The sequence below is a fragment of the Aulonocara sp. 'chitande type north' Nkhata Bay genome, linkage group LG2 (assembly GCF_057382095.1).
Source record: "Aulonocara sp. 'chitande type north' Nkhata Bay isolate Kocher_YH1m ecotype deep benthic linkage group LG2, A_spYH_male_GT1.1, whole genome shotgun sequence".
NCBI classification, from domain to species: domain Eukaryota; kingdom Metazoa; phylum Chordata; class Actinopteri; order Cichliformes; family Cichlidae; genus Aulonocara; species Aulonocara sp. 'chitande type north' Nkhata Bay.
The window spans coordinates 3910291-3930001 of NC_141345.1; the positions used below are offsets into that span (position 1 = coordinate 3910291).

General features: G+C 37.7%; 2 protein-coding genes across 7 annotated transcripts; both read left to right on the plus strand.

Moving 5' to 3' along the window:
• Positions 1–2974: 2974 nt before the first annotated feature.
• On the plus strand, positions 2975–9406 carry arr3b (arrestin 3b, retinal (X-arrestin)). 2 transcript variants are annotated; one of them, XM_086302579.1, is made up of 16 exons: positions 2975–3070; positions 3540–3573; positions 4620–4650; positions 4808–4868; positions 4970–5014; positions 5102–5295; positions 5450–5509; positions 5611–5687; positions 5783–5918; positions 6007–6091; positions 6215–6287; positions 6570–6707; positions 6863–6940; positions 7040–7063; positions 7152–7201; positions 8955–9406. In XM_086302579.1, exons 2-16 carry the CDS (start codon positions 3566–3568, stop codon positions 9107–9109), a joined length of 1215 nt encoding a protein of 404 aa, XP_086158705.1. In that variant the 5' UTR covers positions 2975–3070; positions 3540–3565; the 3' UTR covers positions 9110–9406. The 2 variants fall into 2 exon arrangements, with proteins under 2 accessions (XP_086158705.1, XP_086158708.1); XM_086302582.1 differs by lacking the exon at positions 2975–3070 and adding an exon at positions 3136–3195.
• Positions 9407–10729: 1323 nt separating this feature from the next.
• rab41 (RAB41, member RAS oncogene family) lies at positions 10730–19218 on the plus strand. Of its 5 annotated transcripts, XR_015130612.1 has the most exons (9): positions 10730–11038; positions 12146–12204; positions 13198–13251; positions 14147–14252; positions 14543–14654; positions 15061–15154; positions 15562–15655; positions 17087–17153; positions 17361–17430. XR_015130612.1 is itself a non-coding variant. In XM_086302609.1 (8 exons), the coding sequence occupies exons 1-8, from the start codon at positions 10960–10962 to the stop codon at positions 17423–17425; spliced, it is 636 nt and encodes a 211-aa protein (XP_086158735.1). In that variant the 5' UTR covers positions 10747–10959; the 3' UTR covers positions 17426–19218. The 5 variants fall into 5 exon arrangements, 4 of the variants coding, with proteins under 4 accessions (XP_086158735.1, XP_086158729.1, XP_086158724.1 ...); XM_086302609.1 differs by lacking the exons at positions 14147–14252; positions 15061–15154 and adding an exon at positions 13521–13626 and having other exon boundaries at positions 10747–11038; positions 17361–19218; XM_086302603.1 differs by lacking the exons at positions 14147–14252; positions 15562–15655 and adding an exon at positions 13521–13626 and having other exon boundaries at positions 10750–11038; positions 17361–19218.
• Positions 19219–19711: the final 493 nt, after the last annotated feature.

Genomic DNA, 19711 nt, shown 5'->3' on the forward strand with positions numbered 1-19711 from the left:
TGTAATGATGTGCACCAATAAATTTTTGCTCAAGGTTACACCGACAGCATCTCACACTGTTGGAAATTGATGTAATTGGCTCAGCATCTGAACTAATGGAGTTACTGTTAGCAACAAACACTGCAAGTCTGTCTAAATTTAGCACCATGATGAAGACTGTGTTGCTAAGAGGTAGTTAATACCATGGTGCTGTAATACAATGGGACAAGTCAGCAATCCCTTTGAGAGACAATACTGACTGTCTATATAAAGTGCTTGCCTAAATTGTCACCAGATTAGCTATAAGGGGCTTATGTGGACGTATGTGACATCACACAACCAAAGGTTTAAAAAAATAAAATAAAATAAACAAACCGAGAGAGACTTAAAATGGTGTATGAACATAAACTATTATAAAGCTAGTCACTGTGGTGCCTTTAGAAACACAAGCCCTAAAGAAAAAAATTCTTCCCTCTCAATAAACATGAAGCAGTAATTTTGAGTGAAATGTAATTGAAATATATTATATCAAAGTTTTTTTTTATTTGAAATATTAATCATTAAGGAAATGTACTTGCTATAAACTGAAAGTATAGCAATCAAGTAAAGTTCAAATCAACAGATTTCATTACATTTAACACTTAAAATTAGACTTATAATTTAGATGTAGTTAAATTTGTTAAAGTTAGCATTTTGGGTATTTTGGAGAGTGTGTTTGTACCACTTTTGCGTCCATGTTTTCCATCTTTTAAAAAAAAAAAAAATTGTCTCATGTTTTAAGTTTTAACTTTCTATTCCACTTTTAATTTTGTCATGAAGGCTCTCAATGATATCAAGGGTCACAATCTAGATTTCTGCTGGACCCCAGAGTATGTTAGGCCCAAGCCAATAGCTACCCAGACTAGAGGCCAGCCAGTCGACTTTTAGCTTGCTTGCTCAGCCTAGACTGCTGTTTGCTAGCCAGTAAAAATGTCAACTTTCACACAGTTAGCTAATTGCCTAACTGATTTCACCTTTTTTGGGAAGGGGACATGCTGGTGTTCTTCACGTATGCCCAGCAGCCTTGGTGATATCTCTTAGCCTCTTGGGTCACTTAAAACCAATTTAGCTCTTGAGTCATCTGGCACCCTTCTTTTTTTCTGAGTGTGCAAGACCTGTCAACACCTCTCCTGCTCTTCTTCTGCTCTTGGGTCGACATTTGATCTATTCATGCCTCAGCTGAAACATCACCTGTTCCTTGGCCGACTACTGTTATTTTTCTGGGTCGACTAACACCTCATCTGTTTCGAAAAGATGGATGATGCCCAAACCTAGGTCCCATCCTCAGACAGCTACATCCCTACATCTCTTTGCCTCATTTTCAATCGACACAAGAACAGTTTCTGAACCCAAGTCCACTCACAATTTACCGATTTCTGAGACAGTTCTTAGTTAGCATAGTATTCCCTTCTTCCTGAGTCAAAGTTTACTGACATCCCCGTATTACTAAGAGTCCTGAGACTTTGAGTCTGTTGATATTTCTTCTATTTCTAAATTGTTACTGAGTTGACAGCTTAAAGCATTTTGGATCCCTTTCTTAACTGCAGGACATCAAAGGAAACACCTGAGCACTGTCAATTCTAGGGTGTTAAAATCACCAGGTTCCACATAAAGATGCTCCTGTATATCCCCTACCTTCCAAAAGTAATTGTTTACTTTCTCACGATAACTTTTTGTGTATTAGAGCAATTGGAAGCTTGCTTTTCAATCCCTTAAGCTGTGCAAGATCTTACTGCTTTATTAGAATCACAGAAAACATTGAAGTGAAGCTGATTGTTTTTTATACTGCACTATAGTGGAATGATCAGGACAGCTTTAACCTATTAAAGAGATTTAACACCTACGTGGTGATCCGGTGCTGTTTTTCACACCAGTGCTGTCTTGCAAGGACAGCTTTAAAGAGATCTCAAACCTTGTACCTGTATAACAGTTGCAGAGAGGCCAACACACACATACACCCATCTCATTCATTATTCTTGACTGCCAAGGTGTGACAATCCATCCAGCTCGCTTATTTATCAATTAACTACTTCAGGCTAAAGAAAAGATGTTTGATCTGCTAAAGGTCACTGCTAATAAATGCTGGTGCTTTGGCAGACATTAAAGGCGGGTCAAACAAATGCCTACAGTTCAAGTAGACCAGTTTCATAGAGCCCAAACTAACAGATCCTCATTAACTTAAAGCCAAATATTCCAAACCACGGAATCATGGCATAGCCACAAATTCTGCTTCAGTTTTCATACTTCAAATAGGATCCAAAATTGGCATGACATCACAATATACTCGTGCTTATCATTAAGTTGCTCAATCAACCATGCTCATAGCTAAACAGTAGAACTGCCAGGATGATTTTGTAATCAGACTGATGCTAGCTGTAAGGCCGTGTTCCTTGTGCAACATTAAGTCACTTGGATTTATGTAAACCTCCTATGTGCACAGATTGGGCAAGGCTTGGTGGAGGAGCCATCTGTCGACCTGCTAAAATCCTACTAATACCACTCTACTCTAGTTTAAGCTATAAGAAAAGGAGTCCTTGAACATTTAGTCCATTCACAAGGCATTCTTTACAGCTTAGCAAGTCTTAATTAGTATTTTAAGACCATCTGAAGCTTGAGAGCAAAGAATTCATGAAAATTTTGTTACTAAACTATATTATTGCACCATACCTGCAAAGTATCAAATTCCCAGTTTTATTCATGCATACATTTACTTCTTAAAAAAGCTCAAATCAATACATAAAATGAAAAGTTTTTCTGCATTACATGCTGTACTAATGCCAAGGCTCCTATCGTTATCTTTTATGTTGAAATTACGTGCACAGTATTATTTTTAAACATGCTGTAGGTTAAAACAGTAGTGTTATAATGAAATAATCAGATTTTCTCCAAAACAGCCTTCTTCAGGACAGTAAGCTTAAGAGGAGAGTTTCAAGGTTGGGAGGTCATAGTATAAAAGCAATAGGGAGTCCGTGATTGGCAGGCACTTACACTATCAACAGTGAAGGATTAGAGAGCACAGCAGAGACGACTCACTGTCAGAACCGAGGGCACGGTAAGTTAGCGTTTTTCTTGCTGACCTGCAGCATAATAGAATCAGATGAAGAAGGTATATGAAGAAGGTATTGGATCACTGTAACTGCACAGAACAGAGTCAGCATTTGTTGGAAATTTATCACGGTATTATTACATGGGAATATGTAGTTTTTATCAATATTTATATATCCGTTAACAAGGAGCGCATGGTCTGTGTCACGCTAGGTATTAGGAATGTTGTTTATTATGATTATGATCTTAAACTAACCATAAAATCAGAAAGATCCTTTCCTATTAGAAGTTATAGGGAACAACATGACTGTCGTTTGCCATAGTGTCATCAATGAGGAGCTTTCTAGCGTGTACTGTACTGGCATAATAAACTAAAATTGACACAGATAACCAAAGCACCTAATAGTTATAGCTTTTGTTACTATCTCGTGTTTTGAGCTATTTATGACTTTATTGTGTTTTGGGATTTTTTGCAGAGTGGACCTAAAATTTTGCCATCGACATGTCCAAGTGAGTGTGAAAGGTTTAAGGCTTATTCATCAACAATGTTAATATTGTGACAGTTTTAGAAAGGTTAAAAATCAACCATCAAACTTTCAATATAAAATCCAAAAAGAACTTTAGGCAACCTGTTTAATGCAGTTAAATATGAATGATTTCTAAATAATTAATTAATTTTGATTATTTATTTTATAATCACGAAAAGTTGTTCATGAGGGATGAAAGCGATAATTAATTTAGAAGAAACAAGGATAGTAGATTGGATGTAACATCGTGACAGAAGTAGCTTCTGCAACAACCTTAAAACTTCTTAATTGCCCCTTGGGGATAAATTAAGTCTTTCTGATTCTGATTCTGATTTATTTTATACTTTTTAGACACTTAAGAAAAAATCCTTATTAAGATGGATTTTGTGGATTGGAAAAGCATTAAAAGGATTATGTGGCATTTGAAAGCGACAAACACCACCAAGGATTACCTGTTTGTTTACTACATCCGCCCAGAACAAAAGGATTGCACTCTTGCACTCTCCATATCTTGGGATAAATCTGGGTGTTAAATTTGCCAATTCTGCCACTACTTTTTGTTTTGTAGCATAAACAGCTATTTCATAAAATAGCCTGCCTAACCCAGTATTGATCCAACTATGTCATTTTCATATTTTATATGATGTTTAACTTTGTTTACTCAGCTTACCCAATCACACGTCTTACGTTCAGATTAGACATTTGTAGCAGCAGGTTCAATTCGACTTTAATCACTAATCCATCCTCACAGGAGAGGAGCAAGGGAGTTGATGGCAAGTGGGAGGTTATCCAGGACAAAAACTAGAAAAGTTGTAAGCGCACAAATATGTTATAGAAGACAACTTAGAAAATAGGGGGAAAGAGCTCATTATTTATAATCAAGCAAAAATAATGAAATTATGGGTCACTGCTCATTTAGACTTAACATCTTGTGTTTTTGTCTGCATGTGTTTTAGGGCCTTTTTTTTAGGACTTTCAGGTTCAAATACTCTTCAGATTCAGATTCTTTTCTTTTTTTTTCATTTCCAGAGTATTTAAGAAGACCAGTAGGAATGGAACTGTAAGTGGCTTCTACAATATAATCATTACAGGGCACCCCTTGAGCACAGGGAGGAGTGCAATTTGTATGTTGCTATTCCAACTTCCCGAAATAGCGTCCACATTTTTTTTAATCTTGTGGAGGAGTAACCGTTTTCCTTTTTCTTCATTTCATATAGATTGCCTTGTACTTGGGGAAAAGGGACTTTGTGGACAATGTGGATTCAGTAGAAATAGTTGGTGCGTGGCAAAACTGCATCCTGATATATGTGAATATATGAACTTATAAGAATCTCTGTGAAAGATCTAAGGCTGTGGATTGACTCTTCTCATATTTGCAGAAGGGGTAGTTAAAGTGGATCCTTCTGGTCTTAACAACAGAAAAGGTATTTTACTTTATAGTCTGCAAATCATAAAAGTTATAAGCGATGATTTACTGACACAGACTGAAACAACACATTTTTCCACTGCAGTGTATGTCTATCTTGCTTGTGCCTTCCGCTATGGAAGTGATGACTTGGATGTCATCGGACTGACCTTCAGAAGGGACATCTGGCTACATCGCATTCAGGTGTATCCACCTACGGGTGGCAGCGAAGCTAAATCCCCAATGATGGAATCCCTCTTGAAAAAAGTTGGAGAGCAGGGGCACGCCTTTTCCTTCCAGGTCCAAACCCTTAATCTTTCTCTTTGCGTAACAACAAATAAATTATTTTCAATGCAAGGTATTTTGATTAACCTTAGATCATATCCCCGCTTTTATTTTAAAATCATTTTAAAGTGTAACGTTCATGTATGTGACTCATTTCTTCTTTTTCCAGATGCCACCAAATCTTCCATGCTCAGTTTCCTTACAGCCTGGGCTAAATGATTCCGGCAAGGTACAGTTACCATCCAGTGTTATTGTTTGCTTTCTTTAAGTCTTACACATTGTGTTAAATGTTTGGAAAAATTAATTTATCTGGATTTCGCCTTGTTGTAGGCTTGCGGTGTGGACTTTGAGATTAAAGCATACATTGCCAACGCACCTGACAATCCAGATGAAGTCATTCAAAAAAAGTATGTTTGTGCAGTGTCATTTTAAACCTTTCAGTCTTTGAGCTGTGTATGAAGGCCATGCATGGGTTATTCTCTTCCCTTTTATTTCCTTCTAGGGATACTTGTCGTCTGATGATTCGTAAAATACAGTTCGCCCCAGCTAACAACAAGGCCGGAGCCAAGGCTGATCTATCCAAGCAGTTTATGATGAGTGACAAACCAGTGCACTTGGAGGCTTCCCTTGAAAAAGAGGTACTTGAAAATATACCAAATGCATTTTTACCATTATAAATATTACATAATAATTGCTAAACTGTGTTTTAAAATCACTCTTTTCCAGGTTTATTACCATGGAGATCCAATAACCGTTAAAGTGCAAATCAACAATGAAACCAACAAGACTGTGAAGAAAATCAAAATCTCAGGTAAGGACCCAAATATGTCTGATCAGAATCATTTTTGTTTGTATAGTTTGAAGAGATGGGGGAAATATTTTCAAGGCATATAGTTTAATTCATACTTCTAACATGAACTATTTTTGTGTTAAGTTAACCAGCTCACAAGTGTGGTCCTCTACTCATCTGACACTTACGTCAAGGAAGTCTGTGCTCAAGAGTTTGGGTAAGGCGAATAATAACCGGACTCGAGTCATTTCTGGTTCAAATTAATGTATCTAAAAAGTACATTATGTGCTGTAACTATCAGTGAATCTGAGGCTATAAACGACCCCCCCCCCCCCCCCCCCCACACACACACACACACACACACACACACACCAATATTCCAATATGTCTGTATTTTATTGCTACTTAAAATGAAAAAGGCCCCAAGTAGATTAACTGAAAATAATGAATACTAACCTAGTGTGAGTTCTTTTTCCCTCTATTTCACCTCTAAACACAGAGAGACCGTAAATGCCATCTCTACATTTGAGAAGTCCTTCCAAGTAACCCCCCTGCTTGCCAACAACAAAGAAAAGCGAGGTCTTGCAGTCGATGGACGTCTAAAAGATCAGGACACCAACTTAGCATCCACAACGCTGTAAGACTTTTAGGTCTCTTTTAGGTGAAACTAGGATGGGCCTTCATCCTCTTTTTGAGCAGCAATGTTGTCACTATATATTCTGCCGTCCACTTATAGCACCTTAAACCAAATCCCCAAGGTTTAAATCGTAAACTATTCCCATCTCCTTGCAGGAGTCAAGGAGAGAAGGAGATGCAGGGAATTATTATCTCCTACAAAGTCAAGGTCACTCTTACAGTTTCGAGTGGAGGGTAAGGCTTAATAGAAAACACTAACCCATAACGCTTTCCTGTTTTTGTGCCAAACTGTGCAGACTAAGGGATTCTTTTATCATTTCTCTCTGACCATAGCTTGCTGGGTGGTTTGACAGGACGGTAAATATCAGTTCTCCTTCATTTATTGCCAGTTGTGTAAATGAATGCAAATTATTCACGAGTATATGTTAATCTGTAAAATGTTTAGTGATGTTGTCGTGGAACTTCCTGTGACACTGATGTCCCCAAAGCCTGCAGGTGAGTTCTGTATTTTGTAAACTGCTAGTGCCAGCTAAATTACCATTAAAATACTTCCTGAAATATCACTAAAAGTAGACAGTGGCTTTCTGTAACTGATCTTACTGTCATCTATATGCCATGCTCTCCCCTTTACTGCGTGCCATTACTGTGTACTGAGCAGAAGTGTAAGTATAAAGTATAAAATAGTCTCTATAAAAAGACGTGTATTTGCCTGTGGCAGTGATAATTGTATATGATGTTCATGTTTGTTTCTCATGAACAATTATGTGTTTTATGAACCACAGCAAATTGGATTAAATGCCTCTTTAGTTCAGGTGAGGTCAACTCAGATACAGTGAGTTGTGCAGTGTTGACTTCTTCAAGGGTTACTGCCCCTCCTATAACATCCCTACACACTAAAATATTAGATGATGACATAAAACACATGTTAAAGAACTACCGTATTTGGATAGAAAATTGCATGAATTGCAAAAGCGCAGAAGTGATGGCCCTTGAACGAGTGTCCTGTTTTACCCTTCAATCCTGTGTGAAAAATGAAATTTGAATCCTCTTGCTCCACCCCCAAGATCAATAATTAAAAGATCTTCAGTAGACATTAATAGCAGCATGTATGCAGATATTTGAAAGTTGGGCAATAGCTGAAAGTGTATGAGTCTGAAAAATTGCAGATGTTATAAATAGAAAAGAAGGGGTGGCCTGCAATACTGTATAAAAATTCACAAATCAAAGTAATCCATTACCCAATTTTCAAACCAGACAAACAAACAAACAAAAAAACCCAAGGGACACTACAAAATGTATGTATTGAAAAATGTAACCCTTCTACAAAGACAACTTATCAAATGTTGAAACTCAAAATGTTTTAAGTTAAATGAGATAACTGAGTGGTTGTAGAATGAGTACCCCGTCTGAGGCTGGCACTTTCAGCAAAGCAAAGATGAGCGAGAGGGTTTACAATTCTGTAAAAGACTGTGTGAAGAAAGAGTTCAACAATTAAAGAATAAATTTTTGTTTAACAGAACTACATAATGTTATTGAATGATTTAAAAGCCCAGAAAAATTTCTGTATACAAGAGACAAGGTCAAAAAGCATAATCTGGGCTTAGAAAAGGGACCAACCGGCTTGTTATTAGCACAGAGAAGAAGGGAGGGGTGCACGTATCATGTGTAATTTGCACATCTGTGATGGCATCACTAATGCTGAAATGTATATGTAGGTTTCATAGCAACATATCCATGGCTTCTAGTTCACATAAGGTCTTGCTTATTTCCTAAAACAATACTAAAAATTAAGCACATACTCCAGGTGCTTAACTAGCTCGCAGTCTCGTTCTGTCACCAAATGAAAATATTTGGTGTGTTATGAAATGAAAAAGACCCCAGACTGCAAAGAAGCTGAAGTCCTACATCAAACAAGAACTGGGAAACACTGTGCTCTCAAATTACACCAACTGTTCCCATCAGGCCTCCCAAATATTAACAGTGTCCCTAAACAAAAAAAGATGTGATCTAAAATAATGATGAAAATGCCCCTGCCACTCTCTCTCTACAAACACAAAACGTATCTAATTTTCAACATTTGATATGCTGTTTTTTTTTAAATACAGTATTTAAATAACTTCCAAATCATTGCATTCATGTTGCAGCTTTTTTGGAAACTGGATTGTACAAAATTAGATGAGATATATTCCATAAGTTACCTTGAATAATGTTAGAGTCACAGTCCATTGTCTGTCCATTTTATCCACAGGTCAGATATCACAGTTAACACCACGGATGGTTGAAGCAGCCAGTCAAGGAAAATCATCTCTCATGCAGAGAACACAGAACACAAAGGAACTCATTATCAGCAAAGAAGAGCACAAATGCTCAAATTTCCCCTGTATATATTCAATTCTATTATAAATAACTATGAGAACTCAATTACTGAGGGTCAGAAGTCTGTGTGAAATTTCCGTGCGTGACATCATAGCACTAGAATCCAACAGATGTGTCCCACAATAGAGTAGACCTTTCAATATGTGTCATTGGTAATGAGGATGCAGAGCTTGATTTAACGTAATCTTTATTTTTATGTCATTAGAAATTACATGTTGAAAAATGGTGAATGGATGAAATGAGTGGCTATTTTAAAAACACAAATGTGACACTCTGTTAAGACAATTAAGAGAACTCAATAAATCCATTTTTCTCAAGTACAAACTTCTCTTTGTTCATATTTATGATCTGTTTTGGTGTTGGAAGGGGTTTTTTTTCCCCACACTAACCAAACTGATACATTTTTATGTTTATGTTAGCTATCATTTTTTGCTAGATTAAGTCACAGTTAAAGTTTTTCTGGGTGTAACCAGTTATTATACCACTGCTCCGAAAAGTTGCAGCAAGCCAGCTTTCGGTAACATTTCACATGGCCTACTTGTCTGTAAATAGTGACCCAAAAAATATATAACTGTTTCTCTGCTTCTTGTGGTTCTTTCTCCCAATAATAGTGCAGCGGGTTACAGAAACTATCTTTCAAAAAACAATACAATTTTACATTTTTTGTTTTCATCTGGTGCCATGCCATTTATTCCCATGCATTTCAATGAATTAGATGTATCTGATGCATGAAGACTCCTTTGCCTATGGCTCAGCTCTATCATGCTCACACATCCTGTCATAAAGGATTTTTTAGGTAACAAAGAGAAACAGATAACCATTTACCATCAAACCAACAGCCACTTTAGAAACAACGCTTAACCTAACTTCACATTTATGTCTTTTTTTGGAATCTGACCTAGAATCCTCTTGCCGCACGACAGCACTGTCCTTCATTGTTATATTGGCCAACTCGTGTTACGAATATAACTAAGCAATCATAAAAAGACTATTGCAACTTTGGTACCCCTAACCACCTGTGGATGATTTTGCAGCAATGTTCAGTTATCTGCTGCACTATAAAATGTTTTCTGATTGAGATACAATATTCAGGAAGACCTTTTTGTGGTTAATTCTACAACTGGAAGACACTTTATATAATAATAATAATAAATATATAAAATAATAAACTTTTTTATTAGATATTTCAGTTGCTGTTTGCTACAGATCAAATGACTTGTCAGCTTGATGCAGCCTTGTTACCAATGCTGAAAAAGTTGTTTACCTAACTGTTGACCATTAAGTGGAAAACAGTCACCCTCATACTGAATGCTCAATTTCACATAAGATTTCATTTATATTAATTTGAAATCTATTCTGCCCAACTGCCCATCATGCAATTTATTCAGAATTTATTTTTTGGGATTTTATCCTATTTATTATTTTTTCTTTATTTTCAAATATTTGCTTAAATAAACTACACAAATTATTTTATTTAAAATAATTGTTAAAAATGAAAGTAACATGGTTCCACGAGTTAATTTGACTGAATGAATATATTACAGAAAATTTCCTGCAGTTGTAAAATGTCCTGTGTAAACATTTACGCTCCCTGTAAACAAATGCATTTAAATTATGTATTTATTGTTTCTGCAGATTTTTCAACCTGCAAATATTGCAATAGAATGGTAATCCTGATTGCAAGGCCTTTCTTAACTTTGCCATTTTTGTTGTCTCTCTGTGTTTGCCACTTGAAGGCGCTATTTCCACTGCTGTATGTTTCAGAAAACAATAGCGCTGGCTAGTGTAGGATAAGGATACACGGCTTGGTCCTCTCTGGTCTAGACATCACATCATTAGCCAAGTCAGCTAGTAAGCTGTTTATTTTTTTTGACAAAATGTCAACCACGACCGGCGGCGGAGAGTTTGGCAACCCCTTACGAAAGTTCAAGCTCGTCTTTCTGGGCGAACAGAGTGGTAAGATGGGCACGAAGTACTTAGAGAAGCGTTAATTTGGTCAAATGAAAGGAAATGTTGGGAGAACTGGCAAGATCAGCTAACTAGCTTTGTGGTGTTAGCTTAAAATTGCACGGTATGGTACAGTCATGTAGTGTATATTAGTGACCAGGAATGATACGGGACAATCTGTTAATTTTGCAAGGTCAACAAAGGATATTAGAGCATGACAAAGATTATTAACCTACCGATTTTTCTCCCCGGTGATGATGTCATTGAATAGCTACCATTAGCTTGAGATAGATCGCTAAACTAGCTTGTTTTGTGCCTTAAAAGAAGGCAAGAATATGACAAATTATTGTGTCGTAGCAGCTGTATTCAAGATTTATCCACATATTAAAAATTAACGAAATGAGTCAATGGGCATTGTCATTGTTCCTCCCATTAGTTTGTGATGGAGGTTCGTTGTTAGCACGTTACTTCTGCTTGTAGCTAGCAGTTAGTTAGCTCTATTGGGCTAAAACGTCAATGTTGACGCTCGCTTGCGCACTTTAAAGACTTACATAGTTGCTCTAAGTCTGTTACAGATCACAGGCTTCAAACAGAAAATCTCAATAATTAATTTAAACCGTCTGTTTGTCGGTGTATAGTTGTTTGGCTGTTAGCTTCCTGCTGCAGCATCTTGAACAAGCCACGTCGACCGGTGGTTTCGCACCAGTCGGCCTTTTTCCTTCATTGCCATTATTTTTGCTCAGGTTCGGAGACTGACCCTGACATTGCAAAACGTGGCTTGTTGTTAGTAATGTTTGTGTCGTGTAATTGATACAGTATGGTATTACGAGCCAGCTGTCAGGGGTCGAATACATTTTAATTTTCCAGATTTTGTGGCTCCACCCATATTGCCAGCTCAGCGTGTGGGTTCAGTCGTCCACACTGCATCAGTGGTAATAGCAGTTTACTCACCGTGTGATGTCACCGACTCATTTTTCTTCTATATCTCTTCATTGAATACAGACTTAATTACACAATTATATAATTTTTAAATTTACCATTTGAGTGGTGGTTTTAGGCTTGAATTACCTGGAATACCTCTTGTGTTACTAAAGTGACTGTGTTTTTTCTGTACAGTTGGGAAAACCTCACTCATCACCAGGTTTATGTATGACAGTTTTGACAACACTTACCAGGTAAAAAGAAGTTATAACAGGGATTTGTGTAGTCATTTTTGTCTGAAAACTGACATTTTTGCCACAAGCACAGGTGTAATAAAAAACGAGCGAACAGTTTCAATGCGACTGATCATCTAATAACATATGTGACAGTTAAAATAGAATAAAATAGACCAATTTATCATGTCAGTAGCTGATACTTGTAAATATTTAGACAAATTTAAATTGGACAATTAAAAAAAATTAACACAAAACAATACTTTATTAATCCCTGAGGAAATTATGGGATCATTTAGTTTAATTGTATTTGGCATAGGGAATTTGCATTTAGTAATCTGTCTATTCACATTCTTGTAAATATGGTAAATATAGTGTCCATTTTTGCGATCAGCTTGCTAGCTAAGCCCCTGAGGTTTTACCTTCTGTGAAGTGTATAACGAAACATGAATAACGGGTTACTTCAAATTGCCGAAACCATTATGTTTCACCAGTCAACCAGAGTAGAATGTTTGCAACACACAAAGGGCTTGCTACAAAAATCACTTACTCCGGATGTTAGGAAGCATGTGAGTGCATTCCACTGATTAGATTATGAGCGCTACCTGTGTGACAAGTCTAAATGTCAGTAGAAGTAGTAGTAGTTTATCTTTATTTGGCTCATTTAGAGTTTAAATGACAAACTCCTGATATAAGAATCTACATGTAAGGCAAATTAACTAAATCATCAGCCTCAGATTTAAGTACAAAAATCATGACAGAAGGAAAAAGAAAGAACTATCATCTGTTTATGTCAAGTCCAGCTACAGATGAACTCCTATCTAAAGCATCTTCACACAAAACCGCTATCACAATACTTGATAATTTTGTTCTTTCTGGACATTTTTTAGCTATGTTATGAAAAAGGTCAATAAAATATGTTTTTAACATATAATGTAGGTAACGATTCTTTAAATGTATGTAATACATTTAACTTGCTGGTAACACTGTTTAATTGAAGTGTTTGTTTTACAGGCAACAATTGGCATTGACTTTTTGTCAAAAACTATGTATCTGGAAGATCGCACGGTAAGCCCAGTGTGTTACTGTAATTTACATCATTCCAACTGGTCAGGTATTAAAACTGCCATAGAAGCATGCTTCTGCTTATTATCACACCATTCCACATTGTTTATAGATTATCCTAGTTTTTTGTTTTGTTTTTTCACTCATTTTGTTGAACATGTGATCGTGTTTTTAGTTCCCATCATTATTTCAAGATTTTGTTTTCCTTCCATCCCCTGGCTGGATCATGAATTGCCCCCATGTTCCCACATTTGTTTCGTGGCTGGCCACAGATCCGGCTGCAGCTCTGGGATACAGCCGGACAGGAGCGTTTCCGCAGCCTCATCCCCAGTTACATCCGCGACTCAGCCGCCGCTGTGGTGGTTTATGACATAGCCAGTAGGTATTGTGGCTTTGCCTCTCCTCCTTGTCCTTCACTTAGTATGTGGAAGGGCAAAAAACAAAATCAAAAGCACCAATGAGCCTAGCAAACCCGCTGGATAGCATGTTAGGGTATATTTCAGATACTGTTTGTATTAGGTGTAGTGATTCAAAAGCATTTCTCCAGCAGTGTCCAGGGGAGTGTAAATGCTAATAGTTATAAGTCTTACTTGAAGAATAATGAAAAAGATGTCTGCCGATGTCACTTCATGAGCAGAAATCCTGTGAGAGCTGCCTAAATAATGATTCAGCAGGGCCTACTTTCACATTTGCATAACACCCGTCATCTTTGAGCCTTCTGCATTTGAATGATTCTTCGCAATTCCTCCATTTAAAGGTCATTCTCTTCTTTACTGCTTGGCTTGCAATTCTTTTTATGTCTGTCCTGTTCTCCACATTCTCATCCTTCCCTTTGCTGCCCTTTATCTCGACTTTTTTTTTTTTTGTCAATTTCTTCTTCTGCAATTCCAATCCTCAGGTCCGGCTCCAGCTTTGGGACACTGCTGGACAGGAGCGTTTTCGTAGCCTAATTCCCAGCTACATCCGTGACTCTACCATTGCTGTGGTTGTTTATGACATCACCAGTGAGTCAGGGCTGTCCTCTAACCATTCTGTAGGGCTCTAGAGTAATAGGAAGGAAGCTCTTTATTTCTGCTAGTACACTAATACAAAATACACTTCTTCTCCAAGCTTTTTCTTCTGAATACTCCTGCTCACTAACACATAACTACAGGTTTTTCTTATATAAGATTAGGCTTTTCTCTAGGCTTTTAACTGAATGTATTGTAACAGATGTTTCATGTATTTTGGGGCACATGTGGCTGATGTGTATAATGATTTTGTATTTTGTTGCTTGTTTTCACCCCATTTGCAGATCTTAATTCTTTCCAGCAAACCTCAAAGTGGATTGATGATGTTAGAACAGAGAGAGGAAGTGATGTCATTATCATGCTCGTCGGGAACAAAACAGACTTGGCGGATAAAAGGTACATGGTTGTGAGATAAGCGCGAATGATTGTTTTCTTGTTCTATTTACAAAGATTGATAAATGGATCCTAGTGCATTTACAAAACAGGTATCTTTGTGTAGCATAAACTCTGCCAAAGCCTGGAATCCCACTTCCCTTCAGTGCATCTCATCCAGTTTTTACTTTTATTATTTCCTTGTAATGTTGCATACTTCAGCCTTTCTATGAGTTATTTAAATACTTTTATTTATATTGGGGTTTTTTTTTTATTTATACTTTGATCATATTTCTGTTTTGCCTTTTTTTTTTCTTTTGCCTTACGTTTTTTCTCTTCATGTCATTTTGAATATTTTTTTGTGTTTTCCCCTAAAAACACCACACTTCCATCCTTCACCCTCACCTTACCCTTCCCGGGACCATGGCAGGCAAGTTTCTGTTGAGGCGGCAGAGAGGAAAGCTCGTGAGCTCAATGTGATGTACATAGAGACCAGTGCCAAGGCTGGCTATAACGTCAAACAGGTTGGTGTTCAGCAGGAGCAGGTGTAATGGTGACAAATTATCCCGTTTCAAGCAAGGCTCATACTGTCTCAGAGGTTAGGGAGGCCCGCCTGTGACATCTGGGGTGTGAAGCTCCTCCATGTCTTCGATCATTTAATGGATTAGAGTGTGGCTGTTGAATGAATCATTGACCTTCGGAGTGGATTTTATGCTGTTTCGTCTTTACTCAGCACAGCAGCCTCTGTCCCTTTGTCTCTGTCCGCCTTATAAACTAACCACTCTCTTCTTCACTCCAAACAAGATTCATTGCTGAGCTCTCTTTGTCCTTCTCTCCATCTCTTCTCTTTTCTTCTGGCCTGTCCTCTTTGCGGTTTCTTTCCATATCTGTCTGTTCGGCCATCTCCATCCTTCTGCTTTTACTGGAGCAGACAGATCACCACGGAGGAGGGCGAGCAGAGAGCTAAGGAACTGAATGTCATGTTCATTGAAACCAGCGCAAAGACTGGCTACAATGTCAAACAGGTAGCGATTCCGTTTTCTCAGGGTAGTTGAGCTAATTCTACTCTGTCCCCCCTCGTGGCTCATCATGACCTGTCGTAGCTTTCTCCACACAGACTTTTCAGTGCAGTTGCTCTGCGCAGGTTTATTGCAACTGCCTTTATTTCCCAGTACTCTGTCTGATTTGCTAAAACATTTCTATGAATATAATAGATTTTCTCAGCAGATGCTAATGCTGATGTGGGCTACTACTCAGCAGATGTATCGTTGCTTTGACTACCACTTGTGTTTATTCAATGAAATGCAATATTTAGAGATAACTAGCTATAATTTAATTACATACTGCCCATTGACTACCATCTAGGGTTTGGTAATATGATAAACTGTATTGTTACCAGATTTTCAGTACTTTCCATGATAATCTAACTCTAATGTATGACTGTATTTGGCTGTTTGGAATCAAAAATTTATCATCAAGACTGAAATATCTCACTTCTTTAGGATGCCAGGGGCTTTGTTTCAGTGTGAGTGCCTTAGTGTTGGGGCCTTAAGTAAACATGTAAATAAAAACACATTTCTGGAGATTTGAGTATAAACAGTTTCCTGCTACATCTGTAGAAAATGTACTGTACAGTCCTGTGAAAAAGTAATTTCACTCTTACTGCTTCAATAGGAATAAAGAGGCTGAGTAGCAGCCAGGTGCTGCTTATGAAATGCACTTGATGAAATGATGATCAGCAAATGTGAGAACCTCTGTGAGGTCTGGAACATTGTGGCATTGTGTTAACACATTTCAGTCTTCCACTAAAGGGACAGACCGTGCAATGTTTAGATAAACTGAAAAAACTCAAGAGCTACATGTCAGACTCTAGACATTGGTTAGCATGTTCAATGCTGAAAGATATATGATAGGACATTTTGGGGGGGTGACTTATTTTGAAGGTTCCCAGAAGGAGCATAGTTTAGTTTGCAAAGTTGTATAAGAACAAACCGCTAAATCTGTGGAGCAATGTCCTTTGGGCAGATGGGACCAAAGTGTAGAGATTTGGCCGTAAAGCGTTGTGCCACATTATGCGAAAAACAAACGCCCCGTACCAACTGTCAAGCATGGTGGTGGAGGGGTGATGACTTGGACTTGTCTTGTAGCCACAGGACCAGGATACCTTGGAGCCATCAAGTCCACCATGAACTTCTCTGTAAACAAATTATTCTTGAATCAAATATGAGGCCATCTGTCCAAAGACTAAAACTGGGTCATTCAGCAGGACAACGATCCCAAGCACATCAGCAAGTGTACAACAGAAATTAGCTCTTAGTTTTTTACAGGACTGCGTAAAGACCTGTGAGAGTTTTTCTTTTCACAGGACTGTCTTGTGTTTTTTGCTACTTAAACTACTACATTTTATTTACCAAATTGTTCCTTTCAAATGTTTAATTTTTCTTACTGTTTTGCAGCTGTTCCGACGCGTTGCTGCTGCATTGCCTGGGATGGATAGCACACCAGAGAAAAGCAAAGAGGACAGTATCCTTTTTGAGTTGCTTTTGCGCAGAAATTGCTGCCATACCTTTTGTCATGCCACAGTTTTAAAAATATTTGTAACTTAGCACTGACTGCGACTTAGTTGACTGGAAAGAATGCAGAGAATGAAAGGCACTGCAAAAAAAAAAAAAAAAAAAAGAAGTGAAATCTGCAATTCATGTGAAGTGTTACTTAACTAACTTCTCTCAGTGATCGACATCAAATTGGAGAAACAGCCAGAGATGACTGTAACTGAGAGCAGCTGCTCATGCTAGTACACCTCAGCCCCTGCCAGCCTGTCTCCTCCCCACCAACAGCTTGTCTCTCAGTGGCCACTTTCCTCCACCCTTGGCACACGGCCATCGGGATGGAGGACCTGTCTTTTTTTTTTCTTCTTTTTTTTCCCTTTTCAACTCAGTGACTTTTCAGAGTAACCGTGTGGATGTGCATTACTGTATTGAAACAAATTATTTGGGGAAAAAATGGTTCAAAAGTAAACATTTAAAACAAGGAATAAGTTAATTGATATGTTCAGATTTTCATCCAGTTGCATGGCATTATATAGGATTGCAGACTGACATAGCTAACTGCTCTTGAGTTATTGCACAGTTTAGAATCTTAGTGCTGTTACTCTTGTTGTTGTAAAGTAAAACTGCTTGGGATTATTTAAATGACTCTACAAGGTTGAGTTCTCTGCCTATCCTTTTGTTTTTGTTTCAAATGGAGAGTTCTGTCTCCTAAACGGCTTATCATTTGTCGACTTTGTCTTATTTTGAGGAAGTAACGACTGGCTCTCAACCAGTGAACTGTTATCATTGCAAAACATTATATTACCACATTAGGCTCAAGTAAACCCTTTTCATTGTGTCAGTGGAACTACTTATACCTAACACGTCTGCGAGCTTACATTGCCAAATACAAGTGTGTAAGCGGACCGGATTAACACAAATTTGTATTTAACAGTACTGCAGAAGGATGTGTAATAAGGAAATGGATATCCATTGTAAAAGGGAAACCAGCCCAAACAAATTAGAAAGCCTACTAACCTAAAAGTTTATATGTTGTTGAATGAGCTCTGCACTGTACTAACATGTCTGAGGAGGCATTCTGAGTAGATGGTCCCCTAATACTATGAAAATCAGTTTTTCCACGTCGATGGAGAGTTGTCACTTTGGTCACCATCTCATCGACGATTTGTGTTGTGTTGATTACACTATTGCAACAACATGCAGCATGCTCACCCCGCAGGATTTCCATGGATAAGAACACAGATGCCTTGCTTGTTTGTTCACCAACGTTGTGCACTGAATCAAGCCACAATATTGTAAAATATCAGAGAAGCCTGCTGACTGGTTCATGGCTTCACTAGTTGTTTGTAGAGCTGGTAGATAGATGTCCTCAGATACAGCTAAAGCTTACTAACACCCTTGCTGTAAAAAAAGTGCAGACGTTAGTTGCCATATCTTTTGCTGTATTGCTATTGCCTGTGTAGGACTGTTGGTTTATTTATTTTGTAACTTGGACATACAGCTAACATTGTACGCGTGACCAAAAGTACAGATGCCGATACGCATGTTTTAAAGTTTTATTTTATTTATTGTTTGCGTGTTTGCTGAGGCGCCACCTACAGGTGACATTTACGCCTAGTGAGTTTGGGGGGGGGGGGGGTGTTTTTTTGCCGGTGTGGTCTGTTGCTTGATTTACAGTCACAGTTAAAGCCTACACCATCTCCCAAACCAACTAACCAGCCATAGCACAACAAAAGACACTGATCGTTTGCTGTAGCTTTTTTTTTTTAAATGTCCAGCGTTTTTAAAAAATGGATTTGAAAGTTAAGGTATTTAAATTGCAACGCGAACAACCGTTTTAACATGAGCAGCTCTTCTATTACTAAATACTCAGCTTTGTGCTATTCTGAATTGTGTCTGTCCATTTGAAATATGTCTACTCGTGTTTAGCAATGTTTGTGTGAATACTGTACTATTACTATCTTATGTATAAAAAGGAGAGTTAATGACAACAAGTGTAGGCTTATCACATGGAGTAAAATAAAGATATTTCACCAAAATTTAACCTCTGTGTTCATTTTGTTTTTAAAACTCACTATTTTATGGCAACAGTCATATTAATTCTGTTCATTAACCTCCTAAGACCCGAACTCTTCCACAGCATGCATTTTTGATTTCTCTTTGATATCTGGGCATATTGGGACCCGATGAATGTAAAAACAAAGAATGACCAGATTTTTTTTTTTTTACCTGATTTTTGTTTCTAAGAAAAATGAGAGCCACATATGAGGATATTTGTTTAAAATTTCGATAGAACAGTAGCAGTATAATGTCCTCGTAAGTGGATATCAGGCCCCTGTAGAGCAAAATTGAGTATTTTGGTCTAACTAACCCAAAATGTGATGTCCACATATGTGAACGCCAGGTCCTAGGAGGTTAATAAAGTTCTAAATGAGTCGCAGCACCTGAGCCGGTTATACATAGGTGTGTCACACGTCACCATTGAAACTATGTAACACATCACAGTTGTAAAATGTTATAACAGTTAGGTGT

Bases quoted from the DNA above. Each gene is read 5' to 3' on its own strand.
- arr3b (XM_086302579.1), top strand. The intron at 5,296-5,449 runs GTCCAAACCCTT...TTCTTTTTCCAG, and splicing joins GGCACGCCTTTTCCTTCCAG to ATGCCACCAAATCTTCCATG. The intron at 5,510-5,610 runs GTACAGTTACCA...GCCTTGTTGTAG, and splicing joins GGCTAAATGATTCCGGCAAG to GCTTGCGGTGTGGACTTTGA.
- rab41 (XM_086302609.1), top strand. From the start codon at position 10,960: ATGTCAACCACGACCGGCGGCGGAGAGTTTGGCAACCCCTTACGAAAG. The intron at 15,656-17,086 runs GTAGCGATTCCG...ACTGTTTTGCAG, and splicing joins CTGGCTACAATGTCAAACAG to CTGTTCCGACGCGTTGCTGC. The intron at 17,154-17,360 runs GTATCCTTTTTG...AACTTCTCTCAG, and splicing joins AGAGAAAAGCAAAGAGGACA to TGATCGACATCAAATTGGAG.